At 41.1% G+C, this 13,385-nt stretch overlaps 1 protein-coding gene across 1 annotated transcript; it reads left to right on the forward strand.

Moving 5' to 3' along the window:
• The first annotated feature begins 5,495 nt into the window (after positions 1 to 5,495).
• On the forward strand, positions 5,496 to 11,618 carry NDUFB4 (NADH dehydrogenase (ubiquinone) 1 beta subcomplex, 4, 15kDa). Its single transcript, XM_010845390.1, has 3 exons — positions 5,496 to 5,806; positions 9,988 to 10,134; positions 11,500 to 11,618. Exons 1-3 carry the CDS (start codon positions 5,627 to 5,629, stop codon positions 11,560 to 11,562), a joined length of 390 nt encoding a protein of 129 aa, XP_010843692.1. The 5' UTR covers positions 5,496 to 5,626; the 3' UTR covers positions 11,563 to 11,618.
• The last annotated feature ends 1,767 nt before the right edge of the window (positions 11,619 to 13,385 follow it).

A 13,385-nucleotide genomic window follows, 5' to 3' on the forward strand; every position in this document is an offset into this window, starting at 1 on the left:
CATTCATTATTTTAAAATACTTTTGGCAAGAAATAAAAGGGAATTTTATTTATCTGATAGAGAGATTCTACCAACTCCACAGCAAACATATTTAACAGTGAACTAACAGAAGATTCCCTGTTAGAGCTGGGAACAAGATAGGAGATTCACTGCTTTTACTATTGTACAATATTGTCCTGGAGGTCCAAGCTAATTCAATAAGAGAGAAAAAAGGAAGTATAAAATTTGGAACAGAAAAGGCAAGACTGCTATTTTCATAAGATAATGACTGACTATACAGAACAACTAAAAAGAATGTATAGAAAAGCTAATAGGACTGGTTCAGCAAGCATACTGGTTCCAAGATCAGCATACTAACATCAGTAATATTACTCTATACCGCAATAATCCTTCAGAACATATAATAGGAAAAATAAACAATTAACAACGGCAATGAAATCTATAATGCAGCAGGAATCAGTCTTAAAGAAGAGGCCAGAATTCTTTATGGATAAAGTTATGAAACACGATTGAAGGAAATAAAAGACCTAACTAATGAATACATATGGGAAGATATAATATTATAAGGATGTTTGTTCTCAAGTAAAGCTACAACTTTAGTGCAATTCCAACACAAATCCCAATGGATTTTTTTTTTCATGGAACTTGACAGTTTAATACTAAAATTCTTCTGAAAGAGAAAAGAAAAGAGAAGTAGCTAAGACAATTTTGAACTATAATAAAATGGAGAGATTTGCTCCATAATAGCAAGACTTATTATAAAGCTATGATAGAAATATGTAGAAAGTGATGTATATTTGTAAGAGGCTGTGTAGTCTAAAATCATCTTCTGGATACAATCTACTTCTGAAGAGAGTAGTACTATGTGAGTCTTTTCCAAATATGGTAAGCTTCTTTGACTTAGGTGTATCTGTTAGGGTAAAATATTTGTGTAATCTTATTCACAACCAATTAGGACAGTGCCCAAGTCAAAGAACCACAGATGGGTTGGATACAATGAAAGCCAATCCCATGCTTTGGGGTAACCCAGATTGAATAGTGTCAAACTGACTCAATAATACCCTCTTTTAAAGGAAGAGTAAATGCTAAGTAAACAAAGGGAAAGTGGGTTACATGAGCTTAGGTGGGATGCTGAAAACTCTGGAGTATTTTTCTTATTCTCTCTTTGAACTGCTGTTCATTTCAGTTTTGGAAAACAAGTTTCCAGGATGCTATGCAGCTCTTGAAGAGATGACTTTCCTTGCTACCTCCATGTTCCTTGATTTCTATGCAATTAAATTAATTCATGTAGCATTATGAGTCTCTTCCTTGTAGCCTTAAACAAGACTGACAAACAGGAAGATCCATCAAGAAACTTGATGGGACTTGAAGTTTATACAGTCTGGGGGAAAAGGAGCTGTGCCACGGGGGAGGCACCTTCTTCCCAGCAAAAATGATTCATTAATGACTAGAAGAATTTTCTACCCAAATCAGCTTCTGGTTCTGTTTATTTCAAACCTTGTTCTCTTCCTCTACCCTCATTATTTCCAGGGCCAGGCTTCACAGGACAAGTTTATATCACAATACAAACTCTAATTCTGCACCTTCATGGCACACTAGGTGATGACAGTATTCCTGGAAGACACCTTGTACCCGGATGGCTAGTAATAACTCCACTTGGCATAGCTGCGAATCAAATAAATATACTTTACTAAATTCCACTTTTTGTGGGCAAGATCCCCCAAATATCTAAGGTCACTGCAATACTACCCAACAGGTGAAAAATGTTACAGAAGGGGGAAGTCACAGAGGAGAGAGATGGCAGTCTTAGAAGACTGTGATTCAAATAGCTTTCCTTTTCTAATTTTACAAAACCAATGACCATTTGAACACATTTTGAGGGTCCTTCCCAGGGTAGTAGAGAGGGCTCTTGTGAAGAGGGTACCTTTCATTAACTTGTCAGTATATCCTTTGTTAACACTCAATGTAGGACAAGATTTTAAAAAATAAAAATAGAGAATACTCACTAAATTTCAACTGCTATTAATCACTGATCAACTAAATCTCTGGGCATTGGGTTTACTTTCAACCCAAAGTGAAGAGTTTATTCACAAATTTACATAATATCCTACCCAGTTAAGAGAAGAAACATTCTTCATACTGTTGCAAGCTGAAACTTAATATGCTTCTTACAGTTTCTGTGTTCATCGGTCCACCTTCTGTTCCCTGAAACCCTGCCCCATTTGTATAGCTTACCTACCCCTGCACACATGTACCTCTCTCCTTCTACACGTTACCACTTCATCCACTCTCTTCTGACCAAGTACAGACACATGTACTTAGTCCCTGTAATCCACGTTGTAATAAATTCTGATAAATTCTATTAGGAGATTTCTTAGAGAAGTAAAAATTTTCAAAACATAAAATTTTCATTGATGATATGACCACCTGTGAAATTGTTACTCACTGAAATTATTCCATTTGCTAACCCTAGTGCCTACATCTACCCTGTCAAAGTCTTGGTCATCCATTTGAAAATATCCAGTCCTCAAATGCAATAGGAATCTATTGCAAATCTTGCGAAAGCTGTGGAATTTTATGAAACTGATGAAAGTGATGTTGATGAACTGCTAGATCCACATGCAAAGTCACTAATACAGGAGGATCTTAGAGCTGAATCAGGTAACAAATAAATACAATAAAAATCAATAAGAATGATGATGACATCAGTGCTTCAAAAGGAAATAATTTGGTTTCAAAGAATGAAAACAGAGCATTGGGAAAACTAGACAAGCCCTCCAACACTTTTGCAAATATGACCCTACTACAAAAAAATCAAATGCAGTGAAGAATAATGAGGTACATGAAAATAACGTCCCCACAAATTAACACTTCATTTATCAGAATTAGCACACAGTTGGAAAATAAAACGTGATAAATATAAGATAAATTCAGTTTCATAATTTACTGGTTGCATTGCTTCAAGATAAAATCCCAATCAAGTCTTCTTCTTTCACTATAGAATCTATGTCTCCAATGTAAATAGATTCATTCTAAGATGGCCATTTCTGGGAAAAGGAAGGCCTCTTGTATTCATCTTTGTGTTCCTCAAACACACAATATTGTATGAATCTCCTCAGGAAGTTGTAAAAATTACAACTGCCAGATCAATTCTAAGTGTACGAGAGCAGAAGAAAACCTAGGACTTCATATTTTTAACAATCATCTAACAGTCCATGGGGTCGCTGAGGGTCGGACACGACTGAGCGATTTCACTTTCACTTTTCACTTTCATGCATTGGAGAAGGAAATGGCAACCCACTCCAGTGTTCTTGCCTGGAGAATCCCAGGGACGGGGGAGCCTGGTGGGCTGCCGTCTATGGGGTCGAACAGAGTCGGACACAACTGAAGTGACTTAGCAGTAGCAGTAGCAAAGAGATCCTTATGGGAATCAAGCAAATGTAGAGATAACCCCCTTAACTCATCCAAATGAAATGATAAAATTTATTCTGTCTCTCTCTCCTCCTCTCTTAACCTTAAAAAGTCTTTTTTAAAAACTTTATCAGTTAGTTTGTACTCACTGTACTTCTTTCTTCTTTCTTTTTTCTACATGCCCTTCTTTCTTCAGGGTCTAATCTATTAACAAAGGTTTTTGAAGCTATCAACACAGTCTTTAGAATTTTCAACCTGTTCCTTCTTTTCATTTTGCTTTTATTTTCTTAATCTGTTTAAACACTTTAGAAAAACGGAACTTTCCCCCTGCTCCTTTAAAATCGAGTATGAGTGATTTGTCTCAAGCTTCTTTTTTTCTATATTCCCTCAGCCTGCATTCTCCTGAGCCCATTTTGCTCCATATTCATTTGGACATCAAACTACTTAGCAAATATTATCATATTCCGTCTGTTCTTTCTGTACCGACTGATTGTCAGCTCCTCAGAGACAAACATCTCATCCTTCACTTCTTCTGTGTTTCCTTCGCTGAGCCCAGAAGATTGACTAAGACTGACTAGTGTGCAGTGTGCTTCATGCAATGACTGTTTAATGAATATTTTAAAACAGTATTAAAATGTTGAATAAATTTGACAGCAGTGCTGCTCCTCATCACTTAAAGTGCCAGCATTTTCTAGATCCCTTCTCTGCTTAGCAACCATTCTTAACATACCTACATGTCCCCAGATGTTTCACCCAAGCTGATCAGCTTTCCCTGCCTGAGTTATGGAAATATTGTTCACCTGTTTTCCCCAAAGGAGTATCTCATTAGTACCCAAAGACTCTGTCATACAACTTGAAGTTGCCCTTTTTTTTGGGGGGGGGGTGACAGTGGGAGAAAGAGAAGGACAGTAGGGATGGAGAACTTTTCCTTTTAGGTTACTCTTTTTTCCCCAAATCATCTTTCACAGCAAGATACAACTCCCCGATGCTTATTTTCATACCTCTGTGAAACGTTTTTTATTCTTAGCCCCTGAAGAGTGCTAGGAATTTTACCTAAGAGGCTTTAGTAATTTTTTTTTGAGGCTTTAATATTTTAACTAAGATATTGTGTCTTCCAGAGGTCTATTCAATAACCTGCCCCCCTCTTTTCTGACCTATAGTCAGAAAGGGAATATTTTTAACATCATTCTATTAGACATCATTCTACACCAATGAAAAACACTCTTCTGCTTATGTTGTACGGATCTAACGTGGCAACGTACAGCAAAGATTATTTTCTTTTTCTTGGATAAGAAATTGAGTTTTGCAGAGTATGTTGGCATTCTATTCATTGTGTTATTTTAATCCTCACAACAATTTTGCTAGGTAGAAAGAAGGGTCATTATCTCCAGGATAAGCAAGAGGAAAACTCCGAGAACTTAAGTGACTTGTCCCAGGTCACAGAGATGAACCCACACTGAACCAGAATCGCAGTCAACCCCATGTTCCGTCTCTGCTAGCTCAACTTCACATAATGAGCTCTGTTTGTCAGTAGAGATAAGGCTGCTGCTGCTGCTGCTAAGTCGCTTCAGTCGTGTCCGACTCTGTGCGACCCTAGACGGCAGCCTACCAGGCTCCTCCGTCCCTGGGATTCTCCAGGCAAGAATACTGGAGTGGGTTGCCATTTCCCTCTCCAATGCATGCATGCATGCTAAGTCGCTGCAGTCGTGTCCGACTCTGTGCGACCTCATGGACAGCAGCCCAGCAGGCTCCTCTGTCCATAGGCTTCTCCAGGCAAAAATAGTGGAGTGAGTTGCCATGTCCTTTTCCAGATAAGGCTGCTAGGAATGAGCAAAAAAGCGACAGATCTGGAGGCGGGTAGGGGAGGAAAAGTGAACTCCAGGAGTTGGTGATGGACAGGAAGGCCTGGCGTGCTGCAAATCATGGGGTCGCAAAGAGTCGGACACGACTGAGCGACTGAACTGAACTGTACTGAACTAAGGGGAGGGAAATAGGGGTGGGGGAAGGAGAGGAAAGTACCTTGCGCAAGCGCAGATCGCCACTAGAGGGGCGGGACAGTGAGGAAGCAAGGTAGAGGAAAGAAGCTAGCTGAACTCCTTTAACTCCATCTTCAACCTCGGGCTATCGCGCAGGCGCACTTCCTCGGGACGAAGGTCAGACTGAAGAGGGCGGGCCTTGGAGTCGCGCAAGCGCGGTTTTGCGTCGGGTCGTCAAGATGTCGTTCCCCAAGTACGAGGCATCGCGCTTGGCCAGCCTACCTACTACCCTCGACCCAGCTGAATACGACATATCTTCTGAAACCCGGAAAGCACAAGCCGAGCGGTTGGCCATAAGATCCCGGCTTAAACGGGAATACCAGCTTCAGTACTACGACCCTAGTCGCCGAGGGGTTATCGTGAGTGAGGGGCCAGTGGGTGGGAATCGAGGGGCCAGAGTCAGGACGGTCCGGTCTGACCGCTCAGCCCAGACCTGCAGGGGGACCAGGCAGCGGGTTGGTCACCATTGCCGAGCAATATTTTAGACATAGGTCCTCTTCCAGGCCCAGAGAGCAGACCGGTTCATTAGTCCTTTGACCTTGGGCAGAATGTTTGGTGGTAAAGAGGACGGGTTCTGGATTCACACCTGGCTGGGTTTGAGTCTCGGGTTGATCACTTCCCGCCTGAGTGATCTTGAAAAAGTTGTTGAACTCTGCTGCTTAGCCTCGGTTTTCCTGTCAGAAAAATGGGGATAATATGGTACTTCCTATCTTATGAGGCTCTTAGGAGGATTAAACGAAATAAGGCAAGTGACCGGCCGGCACAGTGCCTGGCTTGTGATGAGTGTTCAGAAAATGTCGGGAGGAGAGGGGTGTGTTTTTTGTTTTTTTTTTTTTAAGCTGTTTTCCACTTTTCAGTTCACAGTTGAGGCAGTACTGCTCTCTCCTGATGGGAATATAGTGATTTTTCAGTTTGTTCTTTTAAAGACCCAAACAGGCTACAACTTACTGAAGCTCTGCGCTTTGGAGTCAAACGCCAAGGCTCTAAGTACTGGCAAACTACGTGACTCTGTACATATGTGTATATATATATATATATATCCCTGACCCTTCTGAAACTTAGTTTTCTAATTTTCATTTATGGAAATGTTAGTACATTCTTTATAGATCCTTGTGACGTTAAATGACATAGTCTGTATAACACTCTTGGCACGTAATACATGCCCAGTAAACTGAAAAGTATTATTATTTAAGAAGCATGCTTTTAGATAATTTTTGTACAAGAGCTATTTAAATATGTCAGATATGATATTAAAAAAAAAAGACTTTTCCCAACAATTAATTGGTATTCTGTAGGAATTTTAGGAAGTTAAGAGGATTGAAGGGAATTTACAGTGCGCCAGGCACTATTGAAACTCTTCCTGAATGATATTCAGATATCACAGCTATTCAAAGAGTTGTGCTCTATTACTGTCCCCATTTTACAGATGGGAAGGACAAGTATGTCATAGAGTGATATCAACTAGCAAGTGATAGAGCAGAATTTGAACTGTAGTCTGTGTAACCCAAAGCATCTTCTTATGTTTGGCTATATTGTCTCCAGCCAGAACCTCCTTCGCTTGGAAGAAGGTGCGGAGAGAGACATTCATTATGTACATACTCACGTGTTTGGGTTCGGTATGCTAGATAGTAAGATGTAGTTTTTAAAAAAAGAGTCAGTCTTTCGCAAAGTCTTTCTCAAAGAGACGGTCTTTGAGTCAGACAGAGTTGAGATTTAAATTGCAGGTTTTCACTTTTCCAGTTCTGTGACCCAGAGCAGTTGTAGTTTTGCCTCATTGGTTGTTAAGTAAATGCATGCGTGCTCAGTCATATCCCACTCTGCGACCCTGTGGACTCTAGCCCCCCCTGCGAAGCTCCTCTATCCATGGAATTCTCCAGGCAAAAATATTGGAGTTGGTTGCCCTTTTTTACTCTAGGGAATCTTCTCAACTTGGGGATCGAACCCGCGTCTCTTGTGTCTCCTACCTTCGCAGGCAGATTCTTTACCACTGTGCCATCTGTGAAGCCCCTAGATAGATGAATGCCTGACTATTATATATTGAGCAGTACATGGAAGTTCTTTGCCTAATCTTTTAAGAATGATTTATTTAGTGAATAAGTCATTGCTTAGAGTCTGTTACATGCAAGGCCCTCTTACAGATACTGTAGTGACAGTGGAGAACAAACAGGCAGAGACTCCTGTCCTCATAACTTTGTTTCCAGAGGGAAGACAAGTAATAAGTTAAAAAATTAAATTGTTTAGCGTGTTAGGTAGTGGTAAATGATGAGAAGAAAAATAAAACAAGGAAGAGGGGATTAGGGGTGTGTGTATGTAGAAGGGACAGAGAGCAGCTATAATTTTAGAAAGGCTCAGGAAAGGCCTCGCTTAGAAGGTGACATTGAAGATTTCAGAAAACTGAGATGAGGGAGCTAGCCACTCAGCTCTCTGGGAAGGTAGCATTCTAGTAGACGGGACAGCAAGTACAAGGGTCCTGCGACAGGAATGTCCCTCATTAATCTCCCAAATACTGAAGAGACTGTTGTGATTAACATAGAGAAAGGTGAGGGCAGAGTAGGAAGAGATGAGATGGGAAAGGTGCCTGGAACTAGATCACACCAGGTCTCATAGGTCACTGAAAGGACTTTTCTGAGTCGGATGTCCCATCATCAGAACTTATATTTTAACAACCTCTCTGGCTGCTTAGTTGAAGAGACTATGGGAGAGCAAAAATAGGAGCAGGGAGACTAGGACCTCAGTATTCTAATTTCTTAATTGATGGTGGCTGCAAGGGTGGTGGCAGTGAAGTTGGTAAGACATGATCTCTTCTGCTTATGTATTGAAAGTAGAGCCATCCAGGTTAGCTGGTAGATTGGATATGTGGTGTTAGAGAAGGAGAGGGCTCAAGGATAACTCTCAGGTTTTTGACTGAAGTGAAGAATGAAGTTACAGTTTGCCAGGATAGAGAAGAGTGTGAAAGGATCAGGGATGGAGGTGGAATGCATGTTGGGAGATCGGTTTGGGATACATCCCATTTGGCATTACATTTGCCGGTTAAACTTCCCTGGTGGTGCAGATGGTAAAGCATCTGCCTACAATGTGGGACACCCGGGTTCGATCCCTGGGTCGGGAAGATCCCCTGGAGAAGGAAATGGCACCACACTCCAGTACTCTTGCCTGGAAAATCCCATGGACAGAGGAGTGTGGTAGGCTACAGTCCGTGGGGTCGCAAAGAGTCGGACATGACTGAGCGACTTCACTTTCTGTTACTTTTCTTTTGCCGGTTAAACAACATGTCAACCTTGAGCAGGGAGTGTGATATTATGTCTCCTGTTTAGGCTAGAGGTCTAGGGCTGGAGTCATACTTTTGGGGAGTCATCTGCCTATAGGACAGGGAAGCCTGGAGTGCTGCAGTCCATGGGGTCGCAAAGAGTCGGACACGACTGAGCAACTGAACTGAATTGCCTACAGGTGGATATTTAAAGCCATGTGACTAGAGATTATCAAGGGAGTGAATGTAGATAGGAAAGACCCACGGGTCTGAGGTCCACCCTTAAGAGATCGGAGAGAGAAGTAGAAAGGGAGTGAAAGAGACTAAGAGAATAGCCAGAGAGTTAGGAGAAAAGCCAAGCTGGTGTGTGCCCTGGAAGGGATACATATAAGAACAGACAGATGTTTTGTCCTTTCAGGTATAGAGCTCACACGTCCCATTGAACCAGTATTGAACCAGTATCTTCAGTAAAGAACCTTCTTTACTATCTCTGCAAACAGTTTCATTTAAAATGTTACCGTGGGAGATTTCCCTTGTGGTACAGTGGTAAAGAATCCACCTTCCAACGCAGGGCACCTGGGTTTGATCCCTGGTTGGGAAACTGAGAACCCACATGCTGCCAGTTAACTAAGCCCTCACATCACAACTACTGTTTTTTAACCGAGACGATCTGATTATTTTTCTTTAACAGCTTTATCCTTTCCAACAACTATTTTAATAGTGTGAAATGTAATAATTTTGCTCTTAAAAATACCAGCCAAGGCAGCTCAAAAAACTTTTAAGTTCAGAGTTAGCCTACCTCAGTCTTCATCCTTCCTACAGTTTATTTGTAGCCTGGAGAGACTGGCATGGGTGTAGCATTAGAAAGGGTCCTGGGAACAAAGTTGACAGTATGATAGAACATATGAAATCTGTTTGTCTTCATTGGAAATACTGTGTGGTTCTGTTGGTCATACTTCCAGAAAGGCAGTGAAGCCAAAAACAATCCGGAAAAAAAAGGATTAAAAAAAAAATGCCTTCTCTGACTGCTTGGAATGATTAGGATTCTTAAATCAATAGAAAGCTGAAGGATAATATGAGTGTTTTAAATTCTGAACAGGATCATCAGGAAATTAGTCAACAAATGCTAGAAAATGTATGATCTTCTCTGAAGCTATGTAGGAATATTTGGGATATACCCTTAACTGTAGGAGAGAAGAAGAGGTGTCTTCTATGCTCCAGAACAATCTCTGATGAGATTGCTTCTCAATGTGGAACTTCATTCCCTGTATCTTTTGTTTTCATTCATTTTAGGAAGATCCTGCCTTGGTTCGTTGGACCTACGCAAGATCAGCAAATATCTATCCCAATTTCAGACCCAATACCAAGACCTCCCTCTTAGGGGCTCTGTTTGGAATTGGGCCCCTCGTCTTCTGGTATTATGTTTTCAAAACTGACAGAGTAAGTACTTGAACTTTGTGTTTGGTGACTGTGCGATAGGTTCCCGCTGTGCTGCAGCTGTCTCTCACTCGATAATTCCCTTCTTGGCTTTCTACTCCTCTTCCTTACCTTTCCTTTATCCTCTCCTACCTTTATCCCTTTCCAGCTGAATTAAAAACTGGAAGTTTCATTTACATGTTTAGTTTTATTGCTCTATCCTTTCAACTCATGTAGAAATATTCCCTCTTAAAAAGCATAGTTGTTTCTTGGTCTTTCAAATTTAATATTAGTGGCTGCTCTAGAATTTAAAATAATGAATTGGTCCCTTTAAATATGTAAGACTTGAACTTAGCTCATGGAAGAGTTTTCCTGGTGTATTCTACATGAGGAAAGGAAGTTGTGCGTGTGTGTTTGTGCGTGTGCACTCAGTTGTGTCCAACTCTTTGCAACTCCATGGACTGTAGCCCACAAGCTCCTCTGTTCATGGAAATTTCCAGGCAGGAATACTGGAGTGGGTTGCTAGTTCCTTCTCCAGGGGCTCTTCCTGACCCAGGGAATGAACCTATGTCTCTTGTGTCTCTGGGCATTGGTAGGCGGATTCTTTACCACTGCACCACCTGTGTATATTAAGCAAGAGGATACAGAAATAACTTAAAAAGTTAATTGCTTTTTTCTCATTAGATGTGCAGAAGTTAAGATTTTCCATTCTGATTAACCTTTAGGTGTTGTTTTTAAAGAGATATTTATTGGGTTACATATTAGCAGAACACATGTATCACTTTGTATGTTCCCTGTCTGCTCTGCATGAATTTCAGTTACATTGGTCACGTTGTACGAGTTAATGTTAAAACATTGATATTCCAATAGAGTAGCAGAAGCAGCCTATGGTGGGGATCACTGCCATCAGAGGCCTGGGTATGTGACTGCATAGAAAGCCAAGCTTGTCTTTGACACTAGACCAGTGTGATACTAGATCCCCAACCTGAGCCCGCAGGCCTCATGTTGCCATCTACACTGGAGCCCACCAATGTGTTAATAGTTCTGCCTTAAACCTGTCAATCCACTCTCCTGTTAGAGTGTATATATTTTCATTATCTGATAATTTATTGCTTAACAGAAAGGTAGGCCACACTTACCAGAAGGTATATGCCTTTTGCTTTCAGTGTATGCTATTTGGTGGGGTAATATAGATATTTTTCAATAGTGTTTTCTTACTATCCCTTTATTTCTTCAGATTATTGCTTCCTCAGTCATACTGTGCAGACTTTAGACAATGAGAGATTGGAATTAGGTTGGGAGTGTTTCTTCTTGTTTTTCAGAGTTATACCATGAATTGTGCCAGAATGCATTGTTTTTAATGTACTTTTTTTTTTTCTGTTTGTACAGGATAGGAAAGAAAAACTTATCCAGGAAGGAAAATTGGATCGAACATTTAACATCTCCTATTAAGTCTGACAATGATGTCTGTATGTCCTCTTGTTTAAATAAATCAATTAATCATTAAATAAAGTTTTTTCTTTCTTAATATTACTTGGATTCAGCAAACATTTGCTGAACATTATAGAATCCCACTTTGTAAGAATTCACAGTTTAATGAAGAAACAGATTCATGTTCATTCATTCAGTCATTTAGCAAATGAGTGTCTGCTATAAGCCAGGCATTGTGCTACGTGCTGAGAATAGAGCAGTCAGTAGGACAAACTTAGGCCCTGTGCTTTAGGAGTACACACTCTGACAAGTGTTTATTCAACAGTTATTATATGAGTGCTTATTATGTATCTAGTACTATTTAAGACCTAAGCTCTTGTCTGGCTCCAGCCCCAGTCATAAATGCAGCAGAATAGTTACAGCCTTGTGGTTTAAAAAAAAAAAAAAGTGATTCAGGAAAGTGATACAGGCAAGCTGATGAAGAAGCAGTTCTGTCTAGGAAGATGGCATTCGATCTCAGCTCTGAAGATCACAGGGGCTGACAGAGCAAAACAGGAGCACAAAAGGGTGAGGTGTGTTGGGTATGGCTACATTGGGGACCACTGTTAGGGAGAACACAGGGAGGGTGGAGGACATGCTGAAGAACAGAAGTAAAATGATACAGAGCATGGTCTTTGGAAGTCAGATCTGGGCTAGAATCTTAGCTTGAGCTTAGCAGTTGGAATACCAGGCCTCCACATCCTCATCCATGGCATGGAGATAGTAATGCCTACTACCTCATAAGATGAAAATGAAGTAACAGAGTATTGCTCAGTAAAAGTTGCCCCGTGCTTTGTAGTTCAGTCTTGAAACAGTGGGAGACAATTACATCTATGAGAACAAAGTAAAATCAAATGTTGTAGGTGGAACAGCATGCTCTATGGGGTTGGTTTACATGAGTATATTGGTTTTAGCTTTCAAAGCATATTTACAACTGTTCTTTCATTTGATCCTTATATGAACCTGGAATACCCCCATAATGCAGAGCCCAAGAGAAAAGCTTGTACAGATTTTTTACGTTAGGAAATTATCTGAAAGAACATGGGGCAGACTGCTAAGAGTGAAACGGATTGAAGGAAAACCCATCAACTGTGTGGTCTTGGCCTGAGGGTAACGGGCTTAATTCCTATAGGGGCTTTCTGAGGAGCACTGTGGAATGGACACAGAACTTTTCCTCAGACATGAAAAAATGAATATATACCACTCATTCCTTTCCCTCTTGGTCCAGAGTTGTCTCATGCAGTTAATTCTCTTGTACTGCCAGGTGTAAGCAAGCCTCAGACGGGCTGATTCGATTCTTATAGGCATCTCATGGAGGATGAAGGAAGGTTAGGGCAGAAGGCAGGTAACATGCTGTGCAGCTGAGGTGAAGTCACACCTGCAGGCAGCTGAGAGCTGCAGCAGCAATTGGAGTAAAAAGATGGGCCAAGCAGAATTGAAGCAGGCACAAGAGGCATAGGATTTCGTCATCCACTCTTCGAACAGCTTGGCTCTGTGCACAGACTGAATCTCATTCAGAGGGGTGGTTAGGTACAGTGTCAGGAGGGCTAGTGGAGCAAGCTGCTGTCAGTTGAGACTGGTTGAGGCCCTAGCTGATAATCATTTCCCCTCACCACGCTCTTGAGATTTCGCTTCTCTTGGCCATCACTTTAGCAGATCTAGGTTGCTTGCCCGAGTCACCAGGATTTTCATTTCCAAAGGCCAGAACCTTAGTTACTCTAGCATCATCAGGCCTTTGATGCAGCAGCTGCCTATTTACACTTCTCACAGAGCATGGAAGCATGAAGATGAGCCAGTGAATCCCT

Source organism: Bison bison, unplaced genomic scaffold (genome assembly GCF_000754665.1).
Source record: "Bison bison bison isolate TAMUID 2011002044 unplaced genomic scaffold, Bison_UMD1.0 scf7180017864215, whole genome shotgun sequence".
Classification (NCBI taxonomy): domain Eukaryota; kingdom Metazoa; phylum Chordata; class Mammalia; order Artiodactyla; family Bovidae; genus Bison; species Bison bison.

Coding starts and splice junctions, on each gene's coding strand:
- NDUFB4 (XM_010845390.1), top strand. CDS start 5,627: ATGTCGTTCCCCAAGTACGAGGCATCGCGCTTGGCCAGCCTACCTACT. Junction 5,807..9,987: donor CTAGTCGCCGAGGGGTTATC/GTGAGTGAGGGG, acceptor CATTCATTTTAG/GAAGATCCTGCCTTGGTTCG. Junction 10,135..11,499: donor ATGTTTTCAAAACTGACAGA/GTAAGTACTTGA, acceptor CTGTTTGTACAG/GATAGGAAAGAAAAACTTAT.